A 24,053-nucleotide genomic window follows, 5' to 3' on the forward strand; every position below is an offset into this window, starting at 1 on the left:
GATGATAATGTTTAAACTTAATTTAATTTAAATTTAAACATTATCATCAATACCATTGTTAGTTTCAATACTGCACACTAGGTGGCAAGTATATATCAGTTTGTTTATGGGGACCTGACAGTCAATGTGAGCCCACTTCAGCAGTCACTGATAGTGGTACTGGTTTGAAAAGGCATACCAAAGTCATATCATCCTCATACTGCAGTAATGACAGAAAATGAGGAGAGAGTGGCTAAACCTCTTCGTGAAGACTGACACATTAAGAACTGAGAAATGTGTACAAGGAGGAATATACTTTAAGATTCAACACAATAAGTATTGAATCTACTTATTTTTTGATGAAAAGCAATGGTTGTGGTAAAACAAAAGTATCAGTCCTTAAAATGGTTTTTTGTTCCTGACATATCACTAGCATTGCATACATTTAATTTTTCCATTCAACCATTTCCAAAATGTCAGCACACAATAGTGCCTGTTGTGTGCTGACAAGGTAAGGCTCAAAATACTGATTGTAAGCTTTCTACTATTATCCATTTGAAAACAGTTTGAATGACTCAAAGTAGCTGAATGGTAAAGAATAAGAGTGCACTAGTGCATGCAGATCAACTACTAATGCATGATGCTAATATGGTTAATTATTATAATAACTACCTTCAAAGCATGACTACTAATATGGTTAATTATTGTGTATCTATTGCTGAAATGATTAACTGTTAGCTCCACTGAACTAATGGATGTGCTAGAGTTTAAACAGAACTTGTTTACAACTAAGGTGTAGACAGTCAACAAAGTAGAAAATATTGTTACAAGCCAATTTGAATATGCTATATTCTTAGCTTGAGCAGCCTGTGCAGATTTGTTGGAAAACTAAGGTTTAGATAAAAGACAAGAGTTTAAGGACAAATGTCATTTCTACAAGAAAATTTTAGTGACAAAATCTAAGTATTTGAATAAAGAGATTTAAAACAGTACTATATCTAAGGGAAAGAGGAATATAAATCACACAGATTGTCCCACTTGGTAACATTGTAATGAATAATGACACAAGCCTGACATGAGATAGAAGCTCGACAGGAGAAGACACCATTACCAAGTTCTGATCCGATGTACCTGGTGAGCAGCTAGTGTTTAACTGTGTATTCTGAAGGATAGTTGGTGAGGATATGAACAAGTGTTATAATATGAAAACTGTATGCATTTCTGCCTTCAATTTTTGTTTTCAGGATTCTAAACTAGGGGCCAGCAAATGATCATTTGCAATTGGCTGGTCAATCACGAACATGCATTAATGTCAACTGCATAATTAACTGGAGAACACCAGTGCCAGATATCTCATTAATTGCTTGTCTGATTTAGTTTTGAAGTTTATTTCAAAACTTTTATATATCTAGCTAGCATGTTTCTTTATAGTAAAAAAAATTATATTAATTTTACAATTAGTATTTTACTTAAGGTAGAGATATGATTGTAAAAAAATTGTAGTAAGTTAATCTTGAGATTGTGTTTATTTTTAAAGTAACACGGGTAGTGGAAAAGGCTGCTGCCTCTGCTTTAGCCCTATCAACGACAGAGGCTGATGTTGGCCTTCAAGCCTGGGCTCATGCTCACATTACAGATGGCACTATTGACTTAAAAAATAACACAAGTTTATCTAAATTGATAATACTGTTTTAAAATAAAAGAGTATTAAAATGTCTTTACCAAAAAAAGTTAAGCTGCTATTTATTTGAAGTTGGAGGCAATGCATGACAGTTTTTTGAGACTTACTGGTCATTTGTCAGACCAGCGGGTGGCTTCTATTAGTAAACTTCCAACTAGCAAATAACATATTGAATCTCAGTGGGGGCAGGTAGAATGGTGGTTATTATCACCATCCTCCTACACAGAGTGGAAAAGGCCTACGTTCGTATCCCATCAAAGATGCGAGGAATTTTTTCACAGTATGGCTAAGTTAGTTGGGCTCGGGTGAGGTTTGCACAAATTTTTTTTCCTGGAAACTGGGTTTTTCATTTAAGTGAAGTGATCAAAGAATACATACAAGTACAAAAACAATATACTGATGTCACATAGACTTAGTTGCTTGGTGCTTAACATTCGTACACGCATAAACTAACCTGAGCAGCCAAGTGGTGTATGGAAGAAAAACTTCTATATATATCACTGAATGTATTGAAGCACAATCTACTAGGAGAGTAATTCCTAACTCATTGAAGCTTTTGGAGGTGGATGTTGACTCAAACTTTCTCAACATATAGCAACCAATAAATGATTAACCCTTCACTACCATTTGAAAAACTTAAATTCCTCTGTGCACATGAAAATTTCAAAAATCAGCAAAATATAATTCAAAATTGTTCAATTTTTGGATGCCACTTTTCTTTTTGATCTTTTCTGAATAAAACTGTGAAAAATCCATGTTCAATATTAAAAATATATATTTTTAATAAAATTTTTGAAATTAAAACTCCCTTTAGACTTGTTAGCAAGTGAAATGCAAATTTTAAAAACAATGTGCTTCAATGAACGCTGCAACTAGATGCTAGCCTGTCAGTAACAGGAGCACTCACTGCATGAAATATGAAGTGCATGTATCAACAGTTTAATTCCAGACAATCCATCAATATCATGAAGCCAGAGATGTTACAAATTGAAGGAAAGTGTGTCACCATAAAGCTAGCTTGCTATCAATAACTGTATGTGACAGATGTCAATGAACACTTGCATATAATTAGGTTCAACTCCTAACGGTGAGATAATTAACATAGATTTCTGGAATTTTTTTTATTTATAGTAAAAAAAAATTATATTAATTTTACAATTAGTATTTTACTTGAGGTAGAGAAATCAAAGAAAACATTTTCAGAAACAGCTATTAGGAGTTTCAGCTGTGTGGACAGAATGGATGAAACAACTTTAATAAAATATTGTTTGGGGTCGCATCAGTCCAATCAATACAACACGTCTAATTCAAAGTTATGGGATTCAGGTCAGGAGACCAGCGGCAGAGAAGGGGGTTGGCCTCTGTTTAGGAAATATCCTCACTCTGAAGAAAATTCTCTACTAGTTTCAAACATGGAGGAGAGCATTAGAAGGACCTGGGACCTATAGCAATCTTAAAATGTCTGATGTATGGCTAACAGATTTCTGTCTCAATATTTCACAAGAGTCAAAGTTCTTCCCTTGAAGACGTGGATTGTATAGTGGACAGTATACATGTTGAAACCATCAACATGTATATTATCCAGTTGATGGTTCTACACACCTTTGAGAAAGAAACATTGACTACAAATAGCATATCCAGACCTTTTTTTTTCCCACTCACTGCATCACAGCCATGTTATAAATTAAAAGTAACCCAATCTTCTTTCACAAACAAATTTGCTTAAAAAAATATAATAATAAAAAAACCCTTCTCTTCTCTTGAATAACCAATTAATGACTGATATAGAGTTTAAGCTGAAGAAAATTTATTTAAAAATGGAAGAACACTTAGCATCCAAAAAACAAGTCTTTCTTATTCAGGCATTTTGTGGAGCTGTAAATTAAAAGAGTTTCAAAACAACTAAATTCAATAATAACCTCCAATTATATATACATTGGGCTGGTGTGGAATTTCCATGTTATGCGATTCAAAAAATTTGTTACATATGATGCACAGCAAAGACATAGAGTTCCCTTATTGCAGTGAAGCATTTAAGTACAAGCGCTGAAAAATTTTCATTGCTAAGTTGCTGGCATTCAACATATGTCACAAGAATTGCATTACCAGAGACAATATTGCACCTTGAAATAAAACTGGAGTCAACAAGGCAATACTAATCTTTGAAAAGAGTGGGAATTAATTGTCTTAGAAACTTTGTGTGAACTTACTACCTTACTAATCTTTTATAGTGATCACTTTCTGATAATACATACTTGAAAACTCTTCCAATCAGTAAAAAAAGGTTTTTCTGATTATTAGATGCAAATTCTAGTTTTCTGGTAAGTTTTGTTGTCTTCCAATTTTTAGTCAAGTCTGTGTTATTTTTTAAATGTGCTGTCTTATTTTTTTCCTTCAATTACAGACCTGTGTAATTCAACAATCATGCTTAAAAGTCAATGTTAGTCTCTGCTCTGTTTTAACCCATTTAATGTAACAAAACTAAAAATTAAAAACACAGTGCCCAACTTTGTTTTTAGTTTCTGGAAAATATTTTGAATTCTGCTTAGACAGTATCAATACTTCATGTTTTCTTAATGGATTGCAGTATTTACTATGTATTTTTCAAGTTTTAAGAAAAAATTAATTTTAAAATATGTGTTTTAGATCTTTTATTGTCAAAAAAATAAAAAAATATTAATTCAGCTAAACATTGCAAAAAAAATGTTTGAAACATGGAATAGAAAAATTAATGTCTTATTCTTTTCCTTTTTCCAGTTTAAAAGACTGTTAATAGTAATGGAAGCATGTGATGCAAGAAAGCATGCATATGAGCTTATGTAGCATCAGCCAAAAAAAAAAAAAAATACACACCCATTCCCTCTAAAAGTTTGTCCAGTTCCTCCTTGAATTTATTTAAGCTATCAACTTCACACAACAGCAGACGGAAGTTTGGTCCAGCAATTAACAACCCACTGGCTAAAAGTAAATATCCGCACATCTATTCTACAGCTGTCTTTCCTCAATTTCAATTTAAGCCCCTTTAGGTTCGTAATCTGAGCAAGCAGAAGAAACCAATCAGAATTCAGCATGCTCAACCCATTCAAGGCATTATACACTTCAATCAGATCACCTCACAGGTTCCTAGTCCCCAGCCACTGCAATTTGCAGAACTTAAGCCTCTCTCTTGGTAAGAGGACCCCTTTGTTTCCCTCACCAATCTTGTTGCCCTTCTCTGTACAAGCTCAAGCAAATCTACATCCTTCCTAAAATGAGGCCTTGAGACTTATACACAGTACTCAAGGCTTGGCCTGACCACTGCCTTATACAAAGGGATAATCACTTCCTTTTCCCTGCTAGAAAATTCCTGTATATCACTGACAAAACCCCATGACCTGCTCTTGCAGCCTGTCTGCATTGCTCAGAAAACTTCATATCTGACTGCACAATTACTCCCAGGTCTTTTTCATTTTCTACCACCTTAAGTGTAGTACCACACAGTTGGTACGTTTCTCTGGGGTTGCTTCTACCCATATGCAGTACTTTGCATTTGTCAATGTTCAACTTCAATTGCCACCTCTCAGCCCATCTGCCTAAATTTTCTAGATCCTGTTGCAGTAGCACACTGCCATTATTGTCATTAACAACCATGCCGACCTTTGTATCATCTGCAAACTTCGACACTAAGCCTGATATACTTTCATCAATATCATTGATAAATATACAAAACAACAGTGGGTCAAACACCAAACCCTGTGGCTCCACTAATAACATTATTCCACAAAGAGCAGCATCCACTGATTACTACTCTCTGTCTTCTCCCACCCAATTTGTACAGTAGTCTTCCATGCACAACAGACAGTGCCAGATTAAAGCAACTGGAGGCCCTGGGCTAGGAGACTTTGGTAGGCCCAACATTAATAGCATCTAATCATGAGAAACAAAACCTTGTTCTATTCCTTATCTACTCAATGAAAGTAGAATATTGCTGAAATTTGGTGGAATGGAATAAATTCTTTGAGTGAAACCGGGCTTAGTTTTTGTTTGTTCGCTTCAAATTGGTAAAAGGTCTATCCCAGTGCTGACATTCTGATGGACCTTTCTCAATCCAGAATGATATTTCCTCGTTATTCAATGTGGTCCATAAACCTATATCATTGTCTCTGAAATCAGTGAAAGCATGAAGAGTTGGCATTTTTGTGTCTGCAATGCTAGGGTTTTCGCTGAGATCATTTACTTTGTTTTCTAAGTCTTTAAGACGGTAACGAGCTTGAACTGCTTCTTTTGGTGCAACCATCTCGTGGCATGTTCCTTCAGCACCTTGCGTTAATTCTTTGGCTGTAGGTCCTGTCACTTCATTGTCACTTTCTCCAGAAGTTTGTGCTTGTAGTGGTAGTTACTGACAACAATTCTCCTTGAAGTTCTTGGGAGGCTGCGTTCTGTATATAAACTGGTTGTTCTTCAGACTGCTTAGTGTAATGTACTTGATTTTCTTCTGTTTGAAAACAAGAATGTTCTGTATCTGAGGGATTATGTAGGGCTGTTTCTTCCTGCTGTACAAATCCATATGACGTGATTGGCTTTGAACGCTTGAGTATTTCCTTCTGTTCTTTTTGTCGCTTTCGTTTACTAGCACCACTTTCATATCACTTACTCCTTATTATTTTCGCAAAAAGTCAAAATTAAATATTATTGTGATTCACAATGACATAAAAGAATCCTCACTTGTTCTCAAAACACATGCTAGAATGATAGACAGTGAGCAGAACACTTGTATTGCTTCATAGCTGACTTTATCATTTGATTCTGAGTAGCTTTAAAAGCTCCATGAACTTTACTAAACAGTAAGTACGCACTTGTGTAACTATTATACAGTCACAGACTCATACGTCACGTGTTTAATGTTACTAAGCAACTAGGCCTAGATAGTAAAATCAAGGATTCAAGGGTGAGGGCGTTTGGCACTCCCATCAATGTGTTCCTGAATTTTGGATTTGTGCTTACACATTATTTTGGCCTAGGTATGCCCCTGATTTTTATTGTTACTAATGAAATAAAATTAATGGTAATTTTTAAAATTTTTTTTTGGCAGGAGGGCGAGGCTCCCCTAGATTATGAGGCTCTGGGCTGCAGCCCGCTCAGCCCATATATAAATTCCGCACCAGCAACAGTGTCAAAAGCTTTCCTGAAATCCAAGTATATGATATCAAAATTACTTTTTGCATCCAGTTCCTTTGTAACCACATCATAGTATCCAATCAAATTTGTCAAACAAGACTTTCCCTTAACAAACCCATGCTGTGTCTGTCTCAATTATTGCAGCAGTCTTGTCTAGATGATCCTGAAATGCATCTTTAACCAGTGACTCCATTATTTAAAAAAAAAACTAACTGGTCTGTAATTACTTGTGCCACTCTTCGATCTCCCCTTTGTGAATTGGGGGAATACATTTGCACATCTCCTGTCGATGGGGACTTCCCCTTACTTCCTTTGCTGCCTCCTTTAATATAACTGGATAGATCCCATCCACCCGAGAACCTTTCTTATGTTTAACTTCAACAATTTCTCCTCCACTTTGCACTGTTATTACAAAATCTCTGTTACATTTTAATAAACTTCTGGCATTTTCCTCCCTTAATGACTCATGTGTGAATGTAGACGCAAAATACTCATTCAGTTTGTTAGCTATCTGAGCAGGATCATCAACAGTCGAACCATCGATATCAAGTGGACCAATCTGATTCATCCCCTTCTTTTTAGAGTTTATATAAGTAAAGAAGTCCTTGCTGTTTTTCTTAGCATCCTTTGCCAAAGATTTCTCATAGTCTGCCTTTGCTTGCCTAATCTCCTTTGTGACTTGATTACAGACTAGCTTATATCTGCCATAAGCTTCTGTGTCACCTGATAATTTATATGTATCTCAAGCATTTTTCATCTCTGCCAGAAGTCTCATTAGTTCATTTGACAACCATTTAGTTATGTACACAAAATTTAAAAAATGCATGTGCACCTATGTTTCTGCTTATTATGTATATAAATATTATCAAACAATTTAAAAAATATATTATATATATTCAATACTATTAGTTACTTCTGTTTTCAGGTTTATTTAAAATTTGGCATGCTTCACAGTTCATGAAATTTGAAAATCCATATCTTACTTTTCACAGTGTAGCAACAATATGGAGAGAATATCAGCTTTAACAACCATTTTCATTTTCCCATTTTTACTATTGAAAACAATAATAACGCTTGCAAAAAAGACCAGGTTAAGACTAGATGTTTACTGAACTAGTAAAACAAGTAACCTGAAACTTTAAACAAACACTGCAATGGTAATTTGTCTGGTACCATACTATTCCTCAAACAAAAACACCATAAAAGGTGTTTTATTTTCCTAAATATATTATTTCGGAAAGTAAAAAATATCACTTCAGAATCTAATGCAGTAAAAGTCTGACTGTAATTTAGGAAGTTAGAAAAAATTGTTTCATATATGGTATGGTTACATACTTGATTTTATAATAAAAATTTCACTTTTAATATCTTAATTTCAGTGCTTGTTTTTTTTATTTTTATAAACAGCATTAACAACAATTCAGATGGTGTTTAGTGCATCAGTATTGTTATTTGTTATTGGATAGTTGTTAAAAGAAAGATAGGTTAGTTTAAATATGAAACTGTTTCATTTTTTTATTAAAAAAAAAAAAAAAAAAAAGTGTCAAAGTGGAACAGAAAAAGAAGTGTCAAAGTCTTGAGTTCCTCAAGAAATCCAACATGGATTCACAAGATAATTTAATTTAATCATTCATCACAAAGACAGACAGATATGCCTGTATTCCAGTTTATTTGCAATGTGAAGTCTTTCAAAGCATTTTAAAACCCCACTCATGTTGCATAACTTAATTTTTTAAAATATCGGAAAGTAGTTTCCTCACACATATTACATCGATTTCAGAAGTTCAGTACTGGCATCTAAGATAAAATTTATTAGCTTTCAGGGATAAAAAATCACATACTAGGATCAGGATCACAACTCCTGAAACCCTGTTGACTCCTACACTAGGATGTATTTTTGGGTAAGTGGTAAATATTCATACTTTGCTAATTTCTTATAACCAAACCAGTCAGAGGAGTATTTGTGGTGACTTTTATAACTTAGTGGCACTACTCTAGCTTATAAAAGCTCCCTCTTTAACATTAGGCAAGCTTCAAAAACATTTGTTATGGCATATCATCTACAGTAATCCAGAATAAGTAACCTTGAGCAGCAGTAATATCTCTGGATGAAATGAAGCTTATCTTAATGCAGTGCTAAGCATGGTAGAGTTAGTTTAAGTGAGATACTTTTCCATATCTTAGAAATTTATAAAAGCACAACCTTAAGGCTGTGGTATTATAAATATGAGACACACTACTAAGACTCGCCTCCTCTATTGTAAATGAGGAGGGGAGAAGAATCTATCAGACTGTGCTTGAATTGGAATGTATGGCTAATCAGATAATAAGTACATACATTGTTTAGTGTCGCATTTTATATGCCACAAACTCACTCATAAATTTATGACCAAAGAAAATTTGCTGATGCAGCACATATATTGGTCACCTTTTTTGGACTAACATATTCTTTGATGTGGTATTAATCTATGGTGAAAGTATGTAAAGATGTACCTATATGCAGTAAAAGTATAAAAATAAAAGTATTAAGTCCTACTAAAACTAAAATTTTTACAAAGCCCAAGTTTCAGAAATTTATTTATCCTGAAAGTGTTACACATTACACACTGCAAAAAGTCATACATACGTTTTTTGCAACTGCCAAACTACCACTTAAATGGCTATTATTATAGAGCTATTTAAGTGGTTTTTTGTATGTGATAACGGCACTTTTTTTTAAAGTATGGTTGTGATATTTTATTTTAATCTTAGTGGCTAAGTTTATCATGTGACACAAGAAGCTGAAATAAACTGGAACAAATTTGTTGATGTCTGACAATAAATAAACAGTAGTCATGATAAAAAATTCACAGTTTATATCAAAAAGATTACAAGCATATTTTAACATATACATTACAATAATACTAAATCTCACCTTCAGTTGTAATATTAGGATCTTCAATTCCTACCATAACATTGTATTCTTCTGACTCTCTCCATGAACCACAAAACATACTGGCAAAGTAAGGAGACTGTAAAATAGTATTACAGGCAAAATTTTGAAAACCTTAGTTTAGCAAACATCATTTTCATACAAATTCCACTTATTACAAAAACAAACATGGCATATTTAAGAAAATAAAAATTTGATAAAGTGCCATGTCGTTAGGTGTAAACCAATTTTCACTAGTTCCAAAAAATGCAGTTAACTATGCATATGTTGGAAAATCCCTTCTAATAATCTGATAAGGGTCTTCATACATGGTCTTTAACATAAAAAGTGAAGACCCTTATTAGATTATTAGAAGGCCAATTAATTAATAGAATCTTTAATTGCAGCAATGATAGACATACAATTAGTCCCGTCACAGCATGGTGGTGCCAGGGGTAATCATGTAGGTCAGCTATATGCAATTACAGATGTAATTAGATTACAGAAAAAATGACAGTAATGTAAACAAAAATAACACGAATTTCAGGTACAAGTTCAAATCAAAGTAGTGCAGTTTTATAAATAAAACTGTCATCATGAAAAGTCATTTAATGCTTAAGACTAGTGACTATCTGTTTTTGAAATTCTGTAAAGCATGTTTGAAATTGATGTTAAAGTGCAATTTATATTTATAATAAAAGTGACTGTTAATGTTTGGAATTCAGCTTATGTGAGAATCATGCTGTTATTTTAATATTAGTAAAGCCAGATGATGCAAAGACATAATCTTTTTCTGAGCATCATTAAAAAAACACCTTTCCCCAAACACTAATACTTTTCCTGTCATCAGAAAGTGACAATTAATTGTGATAATTTTAATGATCTGCAGTATCCTGCCCATAGGTAAAAATTTGCAACATTCGGCCTTCTCTACCTGGCTGAAAATTTATATTTGTGCCCCACCTTTTTTTTTTTTTTTTTTGTCTATCTCATTCATTTTACCACCCCTTCAGAGTCTTTTAAACCCCAATCAGGTTTCCCTTATTTATAATTGCCAAACTTTGCAAACTGCACATGCTATATCATCACTCACATGGACAATAATTAATGCTCCTCACCAATCTGGTTATCCCCCTCTTCAGATGTCATTTTGTATAAGTGACTTAAAGACCTGAATATACTAAATTCATCATTGTATCATTTAGTTTCACAGTCTCACCATTTTATCTAGAGGAATAATGACATCCTTCTCCCTACTTGAAAAGGCCTAACTGATAGGGCAATTGTGACTTTGTCCCCCTGTGAAATGAACCTTCATGTCTGATTATACCATAACCTACATTTTTTTTTCATTCTGAGCCATATTTAACACGCATTTCTCTCCCCCCCCCCAATTCTGTAAGGTTCTCCTGAATTTCTGTTCCTCAGCTGTAGGACCCGAAATTCAGTAGTATTAAACTTTAGTTGCAATTTTTCAGGCAGGATTTGCAACATTTTTGAATTGTTTTGCAGCACATTCACAATTTGTGAATTTGGCTTAAGAGATCTGTCTGAATAGTGAGGGTATGGAAACCATCATGTAAAACTATTTTTACATATAAATAACATCTGTGTAGTAGATCTCTGATCTTTCAACTACTTGTCACCTTCTTAGTAGATGCAAATGCAGAACTACAGAGTAACTTCTGATAATGTGCAACAATGAGCAGAATAACTTCCATCCCTGACTGATAATTATGGATGAGATTTGGATTCATCAGTTTGACACTGAAGTCAAAGAATAATCAAAACAGTCAAAATATTCTCAATCATTACCCCAAAGAAAGCAAGGGTATAGGCAACTTCTCGATAGGTGATGCTGCATGTAGCTATCAAAGAAAAATAGAGAGGAATACTTACTAAAGTGTGCTGTTACGCACTTTATTTTGGCAAGGCCTTTGCACACAATTCCATAGCATTCTTTTTCTGCATTTTTAAAAGCCACATGAATACCATGAATGATGCAATGTACCATATTTCTGAAAGAACTTAAGCTCAACTTGCATAAAATCGCGTGGGCTATTGAAAAGCGGAACACTGTCGTTGCATAACAATACCAGGTTGAATACAACACTTCAAACCCAAGAGACCATTACTGATATCAAATGGGAAATTTTTGATTATCCTTCCCTGACCTATCTTCTAGAGCTTTCCATTTGTTTGGTCGACTTAAACAACTTCATGTTATAGTGGAATTAAATGTTTTCCACATAATACAGAGGGAGAAAATGATGTACACCACTGTATAAATGTTTTGGTGATCATGTTAAAAAAAATGTTACATTTATGTCAGTTTCTTTATTTTTCCTACTTTGACTTAATTACTGACTATGTCATAAAATACTTTCACTAAAACAACAAACCGAATATAATAAATAAAATCCAATACTGAATACATATCACAAAGTCTTTGTAACTATAAACTGTATTAATTTCTGATGTATTTTACACGTCCATAATGCTAATGGTACAATTCATTTACTACTTTTAAACAGCATATTATATTGTATACCATTCATTTACCTAAATATTAAAGTTTATATTGATAAATACAAAGTACTGAATATGTGTAGCCCCAATCGTTTGTTGTTGTTTGTTATTTGGTTTTTAGGAGCATTAGCAACTAAGGCCATATTGCTCCGGGGATATGCGGTGGTCATTCCCTGATCTTTCCGCATCCTCCGTATTTGGTGGTCAAGGGCTCGAACCTCAGTCTAATCAAGAAGCGTGTGCTATGCACTGTTGCTCCTACCCACCTGACTACGGAGGCATCTAGCCCCAATCCCAAAATAACTACCAATCGAGTGGTACTACAATCAAGGTGGTAGAAAATGAAAGAGACTGGCAATAATCATACAGTCCGACATGGAAATCTCTTAAGTAGGCTATCAGGAGAGCTCATTATGTTCAATGATTTTTTGAGGACGAGAGTAGCCTGTGCGGACGTAGCTTATTGCCGCTCCTAGAACAGAGAAGTTTCTTCTGATTTATTTTCTGTTTTATTAGCTTAAATTGGCATGTTAACTTATTTTCTAGAGTAGCTTTATATTCCTAGTTATGATACTTAGTTTAAAGTTTAACTTAGATAGAGATTTTGTAGGTATTACTTAGTATCGGTAAGGGTATCAAATCCACGTGTTACAAGTTGCAGATCCGTTGAACAAGAGGTTTTTTTTTTTTTTTTAACCATATTTAGCCGATTTATTAACCAATTGTTATATCAAATTATTTTCTGTAAGTAGCTAGTCAGGATCCTTAGTTTATTCTGAATCGAGACAGCGAGATTTGGAAGTTAATCGAAACTTAAGTGTCCGTAGATTTACCGTTCGTAAATTGCGGCCATTGTTACGCGATACAAAATTCTCGAACTAGATAGCATAAGCTTAGTATAGTATAGTACATAATATAATATTGTCAATTAATCAGTAAATCTATTAATCTTGTTGAACTTCATTGTCAATTAAATTGTACTTTTAACTATATACATATAACGACTTAGATTACGTAACATAAATAATTAGCAAAAATAAATAATTAATACTTAACTTGATATGGAAGTTATATAAAGGGATTTCGTAGATAACACTTGATACTGAAACATAAATATAGCGTTATAACTGTGTTGGGATACAAGTTTAGGGTTTTAATTTTGTACTGAAATTTAAATTTTATTGAAATTAAATCAAAATCATGACTCAGAGCAGAGAGATTCAGAGGGCTACTGCCCCCCCTCAGTTCTCCCCTGTGGCTCAGAGGAGAACTGAGGGGGGGCAGTAGCCCTCTGAATCACAGCCTTTTAAAATGCACTATTTGCTTGATGTTTGTGGAGCAGTCAGGTACAGGACATGATACTGCCATGGGGATGTCTTTGTATGTGCGCGATGCAAGGAGTGTAAGAAAATCAGGCGACAACTCAGCGTTGTTATAGGCCTATATGAGAGCTTGAAGGACAGGGTGGATGCCCTCGAAGGATTAAAAGTGAGGGGCCCATCAAGCTCTCAGCTGCCCACACCAACGCCAGAGCTTGCACTTGGGCATCACGCAACACAGCGGCAACCCCCCAAGGCAGAATGCGCTGGTCACAAAGGAATTAGTAGTTGTTGGTGACTCTATTGTCAGGGAAACGGGAAACATGCTTTGTAAAAAGGATAGGTGGAACAAGACCAGGGTATGTCTGCCAGGGGCAAAGGTTGATGACGCTGTAGAGCAGATATCATCTTTTAAGGGCACAAAAGGTGATATAGTTGTACACGTTGGCACTAATGACATTAAGAGTAGGAGACCGGCGGAATTGTTCAACAAGTACAGGTCACTGTTGAAAAAAAAGCCTTGAATTAGGGCTGAATTTGAAAGTGTCTGCAATTCTGCCCACACACGATAGGAGGGAGTATATGATCATAGCCCTGTCGATCAATTCGGCCATGGAAAGATTGTGCAAGGCTCAAGGGGTAGAATTTTTTTCAGCCTGGTCTGTACTTGTTAACAGGAGAGACTGCTTCTACAGGGATGGGATACACTTAAATAGAAAGGGTGCAAGAATGTTTGCTGATGTTTTCGAGGCAGTGTTAGGTGGGTCATAAAACTGCTAGATTGGGGGGATACAAGGACTAACAGATTAACAGTAGCCACTGGCAGAGGTAAAAGTGATTCTTGCACTGCTTCTATTGGAATGAGCAGCAGCTTGGAAAATAAGATGCAGGATATTTCAGAGACTGCTGGGAGTCATTGGGGTACAAGTAAACACATGGGTTGTGTTAGGGTAGCTAAGAAAAAGAACAGGTGCATGTATACTTGCGTGTACACCAATACTAGGAGTTTGGTAAATAAATTTGATGAATTTGAGGTATTGCTCAAAGCATCAAAGGCAGATGTTGTTGAGATATCAGAGTCGTGGTGTCACATAGATATAAGTAATGCAGAACTGGAATTTGGGGAGTACAATGTCTACAGAAAGGATAGACAGGATAGGAAGGGAGGAGGGGTTATGCTATTAGTTAAAAAACACCTGACCAATTTGATTGGATACTATGATGCAGTCACAAAGGAACTGGATGCAGGGAATAACTTTGATATTATATACTTGGATGTTAGAAAGGCTTTTGATACTGTTGCACATGGAAGACTGCTGCACAAATTGGAGCAGTGTGACATTGGAGGCAAATTGCTGCTGTGGATAAAGGGGTGGCTGAGGGGGAGAAGACAGAGAGTGGTAATCAATGGACACTGCTCGTCGTGGACTAATGTTATTAGTGGAGTCCCTCAGGGCTCAGTGTTGGGTCCATTATTGTTTTCTGTATTTATAAATGATATTGATGATGGTATATCAAGCTTGTCCAAGTTTGCAGACGATACAAAGGTTGGCAGGGTTGTTAAGGACGCTACTGACGCTATGCTGCTGCAACAGGATCTGGAAAGGTTGAGCAGATCGGCTGAGAGGTGGCAAATGAAGTTTAACATTGACAAATGTAAAGTACTACACATGGGAAACAGCAACCCCAGAGCAATGTATCAACTCTGTGGTACTACACTGACAGTGGCAGAGAATGAAAGGGACCTGGGAGTGGTTGTACAGGCAGATATGAAGTTCTCCGAGCAGTGCAGGCGGGCTGCAAGAGTAGCTCATGGAGTATTGTCAATGATATATAGGAATTTTTCTAGCAGGGATAAGGAGGTGATTATTCCCTTGTATAAGGCAATGGTCAGGCCACACCTAGAGTACTGTACAGGTCTGGAGGCCTCATTTTAACAAGGATGTAGAGTTGCTACAAAAAGTACAAAGAAGGGCAACAAGATTGGTGAGGGGAACAAAAGTACAGTAAACTCCTGCTATTCGCGGTATCTGTATTCGCGGTCGCTGATTTAACATAAAATGAAACCTAAAAAAATGTGAATTTTAAAGCGCCGTGAACATTTTCCGCCATAAAAAATATATGGGCGTGGCTAAAATTATCTTTCCCGGTCAAAACAGCGCTGTGGGTTGGGAGAGAGGGGTGACAAAATCGCGAGCATGGATGTTTCTCGCTAATCCTCATTCAGTATGTGTTATGTGCTTGTCATGGAACATTTCACCGTTTGCTTTTAATTTATATGTTTATAAATTGAATAAATTTATCAATTTATAAATTGATATGCTTACAAAAATGATAAATCTACCGTTTTGAAGTGTAAAACTGACTTTTTTCAAGTGTGTTAACGGAAGAAAGTGACTTTATTCTGGACAAGTTCTTTCTAACTCCTACAAAAATATGGCTACGAATAAAAAGAGAAATGTGAAAATATCAAAGAAGGTGATGACATTAGCGAATAAAATTGAGTTATTAGACAAAATTTCTAATGGTGAAAGTGTCTCCTCAGTGGCAAAACATTATAAAATCGATGAGTCAACGATACGATCAATCAAAAAATCGGAAGAAAAAATCCGCCGTAGTGTCCGTGAAAACGCGCTAATTGCTTCAAAAATTTGCTCTGTAACTCGTGATGTTAAATTAGAAAAAATGGAAAAAGCTTTAAATCTGTGGATAGAAGACCGAACACAAAATAAAATTCCGTTAAGTTCACTCATCATTCGCGAAAAGGCAAAACTCCTTTATCAACACTTTAGCGAAACTGGTGATAGCACTGGCGGGATGTTTTTTTTTGCTAGCAAGCAAAGGCGCTGGTTTGAAAGATTTGTTTGAAATTTCTAATAAATATTACATTTAATATTAAACTGTTTCTTATTTTCATTTCGATGCCATATGCTTGCATTTCACTATGTACTGTCTATGTACATAGTCATATTATGAAGGTACATATAATACATACATAGACAAAATTTTAGACTAGTTTTTCTTATAAATTTCATACTTTGGAACGGAACCCCTTTATTACTATGGAAGCCATAACTCAGTATTCGCGTTTTCGGTATTCGCGACATTTCTCAAGAACGTAACCCCCGCGAATAGCGGGGGTTTACTGTATAAGAATTTTGCTAGTATGGATAAAGAAGTGATTATCCCCTTGTATTACGCAATAATCAGGCCACAATTTGAGTACTGCACACAGGACTGGAGGCCTCATTTTAGGAAAGTGTAGAGTTGCTAAAAAAGAGTATGGAGAAGGGCAACAAGATTGGTAAGAAGAACTTAAGTCTTTCTTGGTACTGTAACAGTACCAAGAAAGACTTAAGTTCTACAAATTGCAGCACCTGGAGAGTAGGCACCTGCAAGGTGATCTGATTCAGGTATAAGGCCTTGAATGGGATGACTAAGCTGAATGCTGATGGGATTCTTCCTCTTGCTCAGATTAAGAACCTGAGGGAGTATAGATTCAAATTTAGGAAGGTCAGTTGTAGAGTGGATGTGCGGAAATTTGCCTTTAGCCAGCAAGTAGTTGATTGCTGGAAGAAATTTCCATCTATCACTGTGGAAGTTGATAGCTTAAATAAATTCAAGGATGAACTGGATAAACGTTTGGAGCAAATGGGTAGGTGAAATGGGAAGGGTTTTTTTTTGGCTGATGCTGTATAAGCTTGCTTTCTCGCATCGTATGCCTGTACTAAAGCTAATGCATTGTTTTATGTATAAAATGTATTATGTATGCAACTGCAAAAATAGGGATTGATCACTACTTTTCAAGTTATGCTGTAGTAGAATATATTAAAATGAATTGATCATATGATTATTATTTATTTAAATATCCAGCTTTCATTGTTCAATTTTATTAGTGCTTGCTGAATATAGCATTTTATTATGAGTGAAGGTTATAAACTATTTACAAAAAAAACATTAATTAATATTAGCATTAGTAGAGGCATATGATGCAAGAAAGCAAGCTTATGCAGAATCAGCCAAAAAAAAAAAAAAAAAAAAAAAACCACTCCCATTTCACCCCTCTGTTCATTCCAAATACCTGTCCAGCTCAGTCTTAAATTTATTTAGGCTATCAACTTCCGCAACAAAGGATGGAAGTCTATTCCATCAACCAACTACCCATTGGCTAAAGGCAAACTTCCGCACATCTATCTTTCCTCAATTTGAATTTATGCCCTTTCAGGTGATTATTCTAAGTAAGAGGAAGAATCCCATCAGCATTGAGTATGCTCAAACCATTCAAGGCTTTGTACACCTCAATCAGATCACCTCGCCGGTGCCTAGTCTCCAGACACTGTAATTTGCAAAACTTAAGCCTTTCTTCATAAGAGCAACCCTTTATTCCATTCACTAATCTTGTTACCCTTCTCTGTACTCGTTCCAACAGCTCTGCATCCTTTTAAAATGAGGCCTCCAGACCTGTATACAGTACTCAAGGTGTGGCCTGACCATTGCCTTATACAAGGGGATAATCACTACCCTATCCCTGTTATAAAAATTCCTGTATATCATCGACAAGGCACTATGAGCTAGTCTTACAAACTGTCTGCACTGCTCAGAAAACGTCATATCTGCCTGCACAATTACCCCCAGGCCCTTTTCGTTCTCTACCACTGTCAGTGTAGTACCACAGAGTTGATACGTCACTCTGCGGTTACTGGTTTCCATATGTAATACTTTACATTTGTCAATGTTAAACTTCATTTGCCACCTCTCAGACCATCTGCTCAACCTTTCTAGATCCTTTTGCAGCAGCGTATTATCATTAATATCCTTAACATATCTGCCAACCTTCGTATCATCTGCAAACTTGGTATAGCAAACATTAAGCTTCATATATACTATCATAAATAGCATTTATAAATACAGAAAACAACAATGGACCCAACACTGAATCCTGAGGGACTCCACTAATAACATTAATCCACGATGGACAGTGTCCATTGATTACCACTCTGTTTTCTCTCACTCAACCATCCCTTTATCCATAGCAGCAATTTGCTTCCAATGCCACACTGCTCCAATTTGTTCAGCAGTCTTCCATGTGCAACAGTATCAAAATCCTTTCTAAGATCCAAATATATGATATCAAAGTTATTCCCTGCATCCAGTTCCTTTGTGACCACATCATAGTATTGGTCAGGCAAGACTTTCCCTTAACAAAACCATGGTGTGTCTGAGCCCTAACTGAAGTCCTGTCTAGATGATCCTGCAGTGCTTCTTTAACCAGTGCCTCCATTAATTTTCCCAGAACAGAAGTTAAACTAACAGGTCTATAATTACTTGTGTCGCCTTTGATCCTCCTTTGTGAATTGGGGTCACATTTGCACATCTCCAGTCCACGAGTACCTCCCCTGAGAGTCCAAAGAAGCTCTCATAATTATGGCTAAGAGTTTGCTGACTTCCTTTGCTGCCTCCTTTAATATAACTGGATATATCCCATCCACCACGGGTGCCTTTTTTATGTTTATCTTCAACAATTTCTCCTCCACTTTCATCTCAGTTATTACAAAATCATCTAGCTCACTGCCAGAGTTTGACTCACCTCTGGCATTCCCCTCTCTGAATAACTCCTCATGGGTGAATGTAGATGCAAAATACTCATTTAGTTTTTTAGCCAGCTGAGCAGGATCATCAACAGTTGAACCATCAATATCCAGTGGAACAATCTGATTTATCCCTTTCTTTCTACAGTTTACATAGGCACAGAACTCTGTTGTTTTTCTTTGCATCCTTTGCCAAGGATTTCTCATAATCTGCCTTTGCCTGCCTAATCTACTTTGTGACTTGGTTACAGACCAGCTTATATCTATCATAGGCATCCATATCACCCATTAATTTATATGTAACCCATGCCTTTTTCTTCTCTGCCATATGTCTCATTAGTTCATCTGACATCCATTTAGGCCTAAACCCTGAACAATATTTCTTAGTTGTTATGTAAAGCCTAGTAGCTTCCAAGATAAATTCTTTGAATGCTTCCCATTTTGAATTTGCTGTTGGTAACATTATCAGTTGGTCCCACCGTACAGAATTTAAATACTGTCTCAAACCACTGTAGTCACCTTTACAAAAGCAAGAACCCTACCCTTTACCAATGATGGGAGTTATCTCTTTCAGTAAATTCCACTTCAGCACACTGTGATCACTGCCACCTAGTGGTTCCTTTATCTGAAGATTCTTAATGCATGAAGAATCAGTACTGATAATCAGTTGCCTCCTGAACATGCTGATGTAGAAAACAATCATCCAATAAATCCACAAAAGCCTTGCTGGTGTGTGAAATACCAACCCGCAAATTCCGGTCAATATCTGGGAAATTAAAATCCCCCATTATAAGACACTAAGTTACTGGCCTACTCCATTTCCCTGTACAGTTGCTTATTATACTCATCAGAGTCATTAGGCTTATAACACACTCCTACTCTCAATTTTGATTTCCCAGTGCTTATGTCACACCAAACTAACTCGACACTGTACTGTCCAGCGATGTCGACTGGCTTTACTTTCTTGGATTTTATGTGTTTCTTAACTAATAGCATAACCCCTCCTCCCTTCCTGTCCTGTCTATCCTTTCTGTACACATTGTACTCCCCAAATTCCAGTTCTGCATTCCTTATATCTGTGTGACACCACGTCTTTGATATCCCAACAATATCTGCCTTTGATGTTTTGAGCAATACCTCAAATTCATCAAATTTATTTACCAAACTGCTAGCATTGGTGTACATGCAAATATACATACACCTGTTCCTATTCTTAGCTACCCTAACACAACCCATGTGTTTACTTGTACTGCAATGGCTGCCAGCAGTCTCTGAAATACTCTGCATCTTGTTTTCCAGGCTGCTACTCATTCCAATAGAAGCAGTGCAAGAATCACTTTCACCTCTGCTAGTGGCTACTTTTAATCTATTAGTCCTTGTATCCCCCCAAGCTAGCATTTTTCTGACCTACCTAACACTACCTCGATAGCATCAGCAAATATTCTTGCACTCTTTCTATTTAAGTGTATCACAACTCTGTAGAAGCAGTCTCTCCTGTTAACAAGTACAGACCAGGCTGAAAAAACTTCTACCCCCTTGAGCCTTGCACAATCTTACCAAAGCCGAATTGATCGACAAGGCTCTCATCATATACTCCCTCCTATCGTGTCTGGGCAGAATTGCAGACACTTTCAAATTCAACCCTAATTCACACCTTTTTTTCAACAGTGACCGGTACTTGTTAAGTAATTCTGCCCGTCTCCTACTCTTAATATCATTAGTGCCAACGTGTACAACTATATCACCTTTTGTGCCCTTAAAAGATGATATCCGCTCTACAACGTCATCAATCTTTGCCCCTGGCAGACCACCCTGGTCCTGTTCCACCTATCCTTTTTACAAAGCATGTTTCCCGTGTCCCTGACAATAGAGTCACCAACAACTACTAGTTCCTTTGGGACCAGCGCATTCTGCCTTGGGGGGTTGCCGCTGTGTTGTATGATGCCCAAGTGCAAGCTCTGGCGTTGGTGTGGGCAGCTGAGAGCTTGATGGGCCCCTCAATTTAGATCTTTCGAGGGCATCGCACCCTGTCCTTCAAGCTCTCTCTCATATAGGTGCATAACAATGCTGAGTTGTCGCCTCATTTCCTCACACTCCTTATATCGCACACATACAAAGACCCTTGGAAATATCATGTCCCGTACCTGATTGCTCCACAAACATCAAGCAAGCAGTGCATTTTAAAAGGCTGTGATTCAGAGGGCAACTGCCCCCATCATTTCTTCCCTGAGCCACAGCACTCCATTTAGCTTGAGCGTTTTGCTTTGCTGCTCTGGTCTGAGTCATGATTTCGAATCAATTTCAATAAAATTTCAATTTCAGTACAAAAATTATAATCCTAAACTTGTATCCCAATGCACTTGTAACTATATATATCTATATATATTTTTTCAGTATCAAGTATTATCTTCGAGTTTCTTTATATAACTTCCATATCAGTTATGTATTAATTTGTTATTGTTATTTGGTTTTTTTTAGGAGCATTAGCAACTAAGGCCATATTGCTCCGGTGCGGTGGTCATTCTCTGACCTTTTTGCATCCTCCGTATTTGGTGGTGACGGGCTCGAACCCCAGTCTAATCAAGAAGCGTGTGCTACACGTTGCTGCTCCTTCCCACCTGGCTACGAAGGCACCTATATGTATTAATTAATCATGTTATGTTCATAAAATTTAAGTTGTTATATGTATTTATTTAAAAAGTACACTTAAATTGACAATAAATTTCAACAAGATTAATAAATTTTACTGATTAATTGATAATATTATATAATATACTATACTAAGCTAATGCTATCTAGTTCGGGATATAACGTTGTATCGTATAACAATGGCGGCAAGTTACGAATGAACGGTAAATCTACGGATACTTAAGTATTAACTAACTTCCAAATCTCGCTGTCCCAATTCAGAATAAACCAAGGATCTTGACTAGGTCTATAAGCTACTTACAGAAAATAATTTAATATAACAATTAGTCAATAAAGTGGCTAAATATAGTTAAAAAAACTTCCCATTCGCTGGCACTGCAAAATTTGTAAAACACATGGGTCGGATACCCATACCGATACTAAGTAATAACCTACAAAATCTCTATCTAAGTTAAAATTTAAACTAAGTATTGTAACTAGAAATATAAAGCTACTCTAGAAAATAATTTAATATGCCAATTTAAGTTAATAAAACAGAAAAACAACTTTTATTTTTGATGCTGATAATGTTATAAAATTCTCTTTACAAATTTTATAACATTATCAAATAAAGCTGTAGTTAATTTAAGAATTGTATTTGAAAGTGTCTGCAATTCTGCACAGACACGATAGGAGGGAGTATATGATGAGAGCCTTGTCGATCAATTCGGCCCTGGAGGGATTGTGCAAGGCTCAAGGGGTAGAATTGTTTTCAGCCTGGACTGTACTTGTTAACAGGAGAGATTGCTTCTACAGGGATGGGATACACTTAAATAGAAAGGGTGCAAGAATTTTTGCTGATGCTGTCGAGGCAGTGTTAGGTGGGTCGGAAAACTGCTAGTTGGGGGGGATACAAGGACTAATAGATTAACAGTAGCTACTGGCAGAGGTGGAAGTGATTCTTGCACTGCTTCTATTGAAATAGCCTGAAAAACAAGATTCAAGATATTTCAGAGACTGCTGGGAGTCATTGCGGTACAAGTAAACACATGGGTTGTGTTAGGGTAGCTAAGAATAGAAACAGGTGCATGTATACCTGCGTGTACACCAATGCTAGGAGTTTGGTAAATAAATTTGATGAATTTGAGGTATTGCTCAAAACATCAAAGGCAGATATTGTTGGGATATCAGAGACGTGGTGTCACACAGATATAAGTAATGCGGAACTGGAATTTGGGGAATACAATGTGTATAGAAAGGATAGACAGGACAGGAGGGGAGGAGGGGTTATGCTATTAGTTAAGAAACACATAAAGTCCAAGGAAGTGAAGCCAGTCGACATCGATGGACAGGGCAGTGTCGAGTCAGTTTGGTGTGACATAAGCATAGGGAAATCAAAATTGAGAGTAGCAGTGTGCTATAGGCCTAATGACTCTGATGAGTATAATAAGATATTGTACAGGGAAATAGAGTGGGCCAGTAAATCAGAGAGTCTTATAATGGGGGATTTTAATTTCCCAGATATTGACTGGAATCTGTGGCTTGGTCACTCGCACACTAGCAAGGCTTTTGTGGATTTATTGGATGATTGTTTTCTATAGCAGCACGTTCGGGAGACAACTAGAGGGAGCAATACCCTTGATCTGATTATCAGTAGTGATTCTTCATGCATTATAAGAATCTGCAGATAAATGAACCACTAGGTGGCAGTGATCACAGTGTGTTGAAGTGGGATTTACTCAAGGAGGTAACTACCATCAGAGGTAAAGGGAAGGGTTTTTGTTTTCGTAAAGGCGACTATGATGGTCTGAGACAGTATTTAAATTCTATACAGTGGGACCAACTGATGATGTTACCAACAGCAAACTCAAAATGGGAAGCATTCAAGGAACTAATCTTGGAGGCTACCAGGCTTTACACACCAACTAAGAAATATTGTTCAAGGTTTAGGCCTAAATGGTTGTCAGATGAACTAATGAGACATGTGGCAGAGAAGAAAAATGCATGGGATACATACAAATTAATGGGTGACATGGAAGCCTATGATAGATATAAGCCTAATCTCCTTTGTGACTTGGTCTGTAACCAAGTCACAAAGGAGATTAGGCAGGCAAAGGCAGACTACGAAAAATCCTTGGCAAAGGATGCAAAGAAAAACAGAAAAGAGTTCTTTACATATTTAAACTCAAGAAGGAAAGGGATGAATCAGATTGGTCCACTGGATATTGATGGTTCAACAGTTGGGGATCCTGCTCAGGTGG

At 36.4% G+C, this 24,053-nt stretch overlaps 1 protein-coding gene across 1 annotated transcript in view; it reads right to left on the minus strand.

The window, feature by feature from the left end:
* Positions 1-24,053, minus strand: part of gcl (germ cell-less) — a 124,172-nt gene that overhangs the window by 91,739 nt on the left and 8,380 nt on the right. The window contains exon 3 of the mRNA XM_090377313.1: positions 9,732-9,828. Coding sequence (XP_090233439.1) covers positions 9,732-9,828 — 97 coding nt within the window. The remainder of the gene's footprint in view (positions 1-9,731; positions 9,829-24,053) is intronic.

The sequence above is a fragment of the Mastigoproctus giganteus genome, chromosome 7, assembly GCF_048544385.1.
Source record: "Mastigoproctus giganteus isolate SK-2022 chromosome 7, ASM4854438v1, whole genome shotgun sequence".
Lineage (NCBI taxonomy): Eukaryota > Metazoa > Arthropoda > Arachnida > Uropygi > Thelyphonidae > Mastigoproctus > Mastigoproctus giganteus.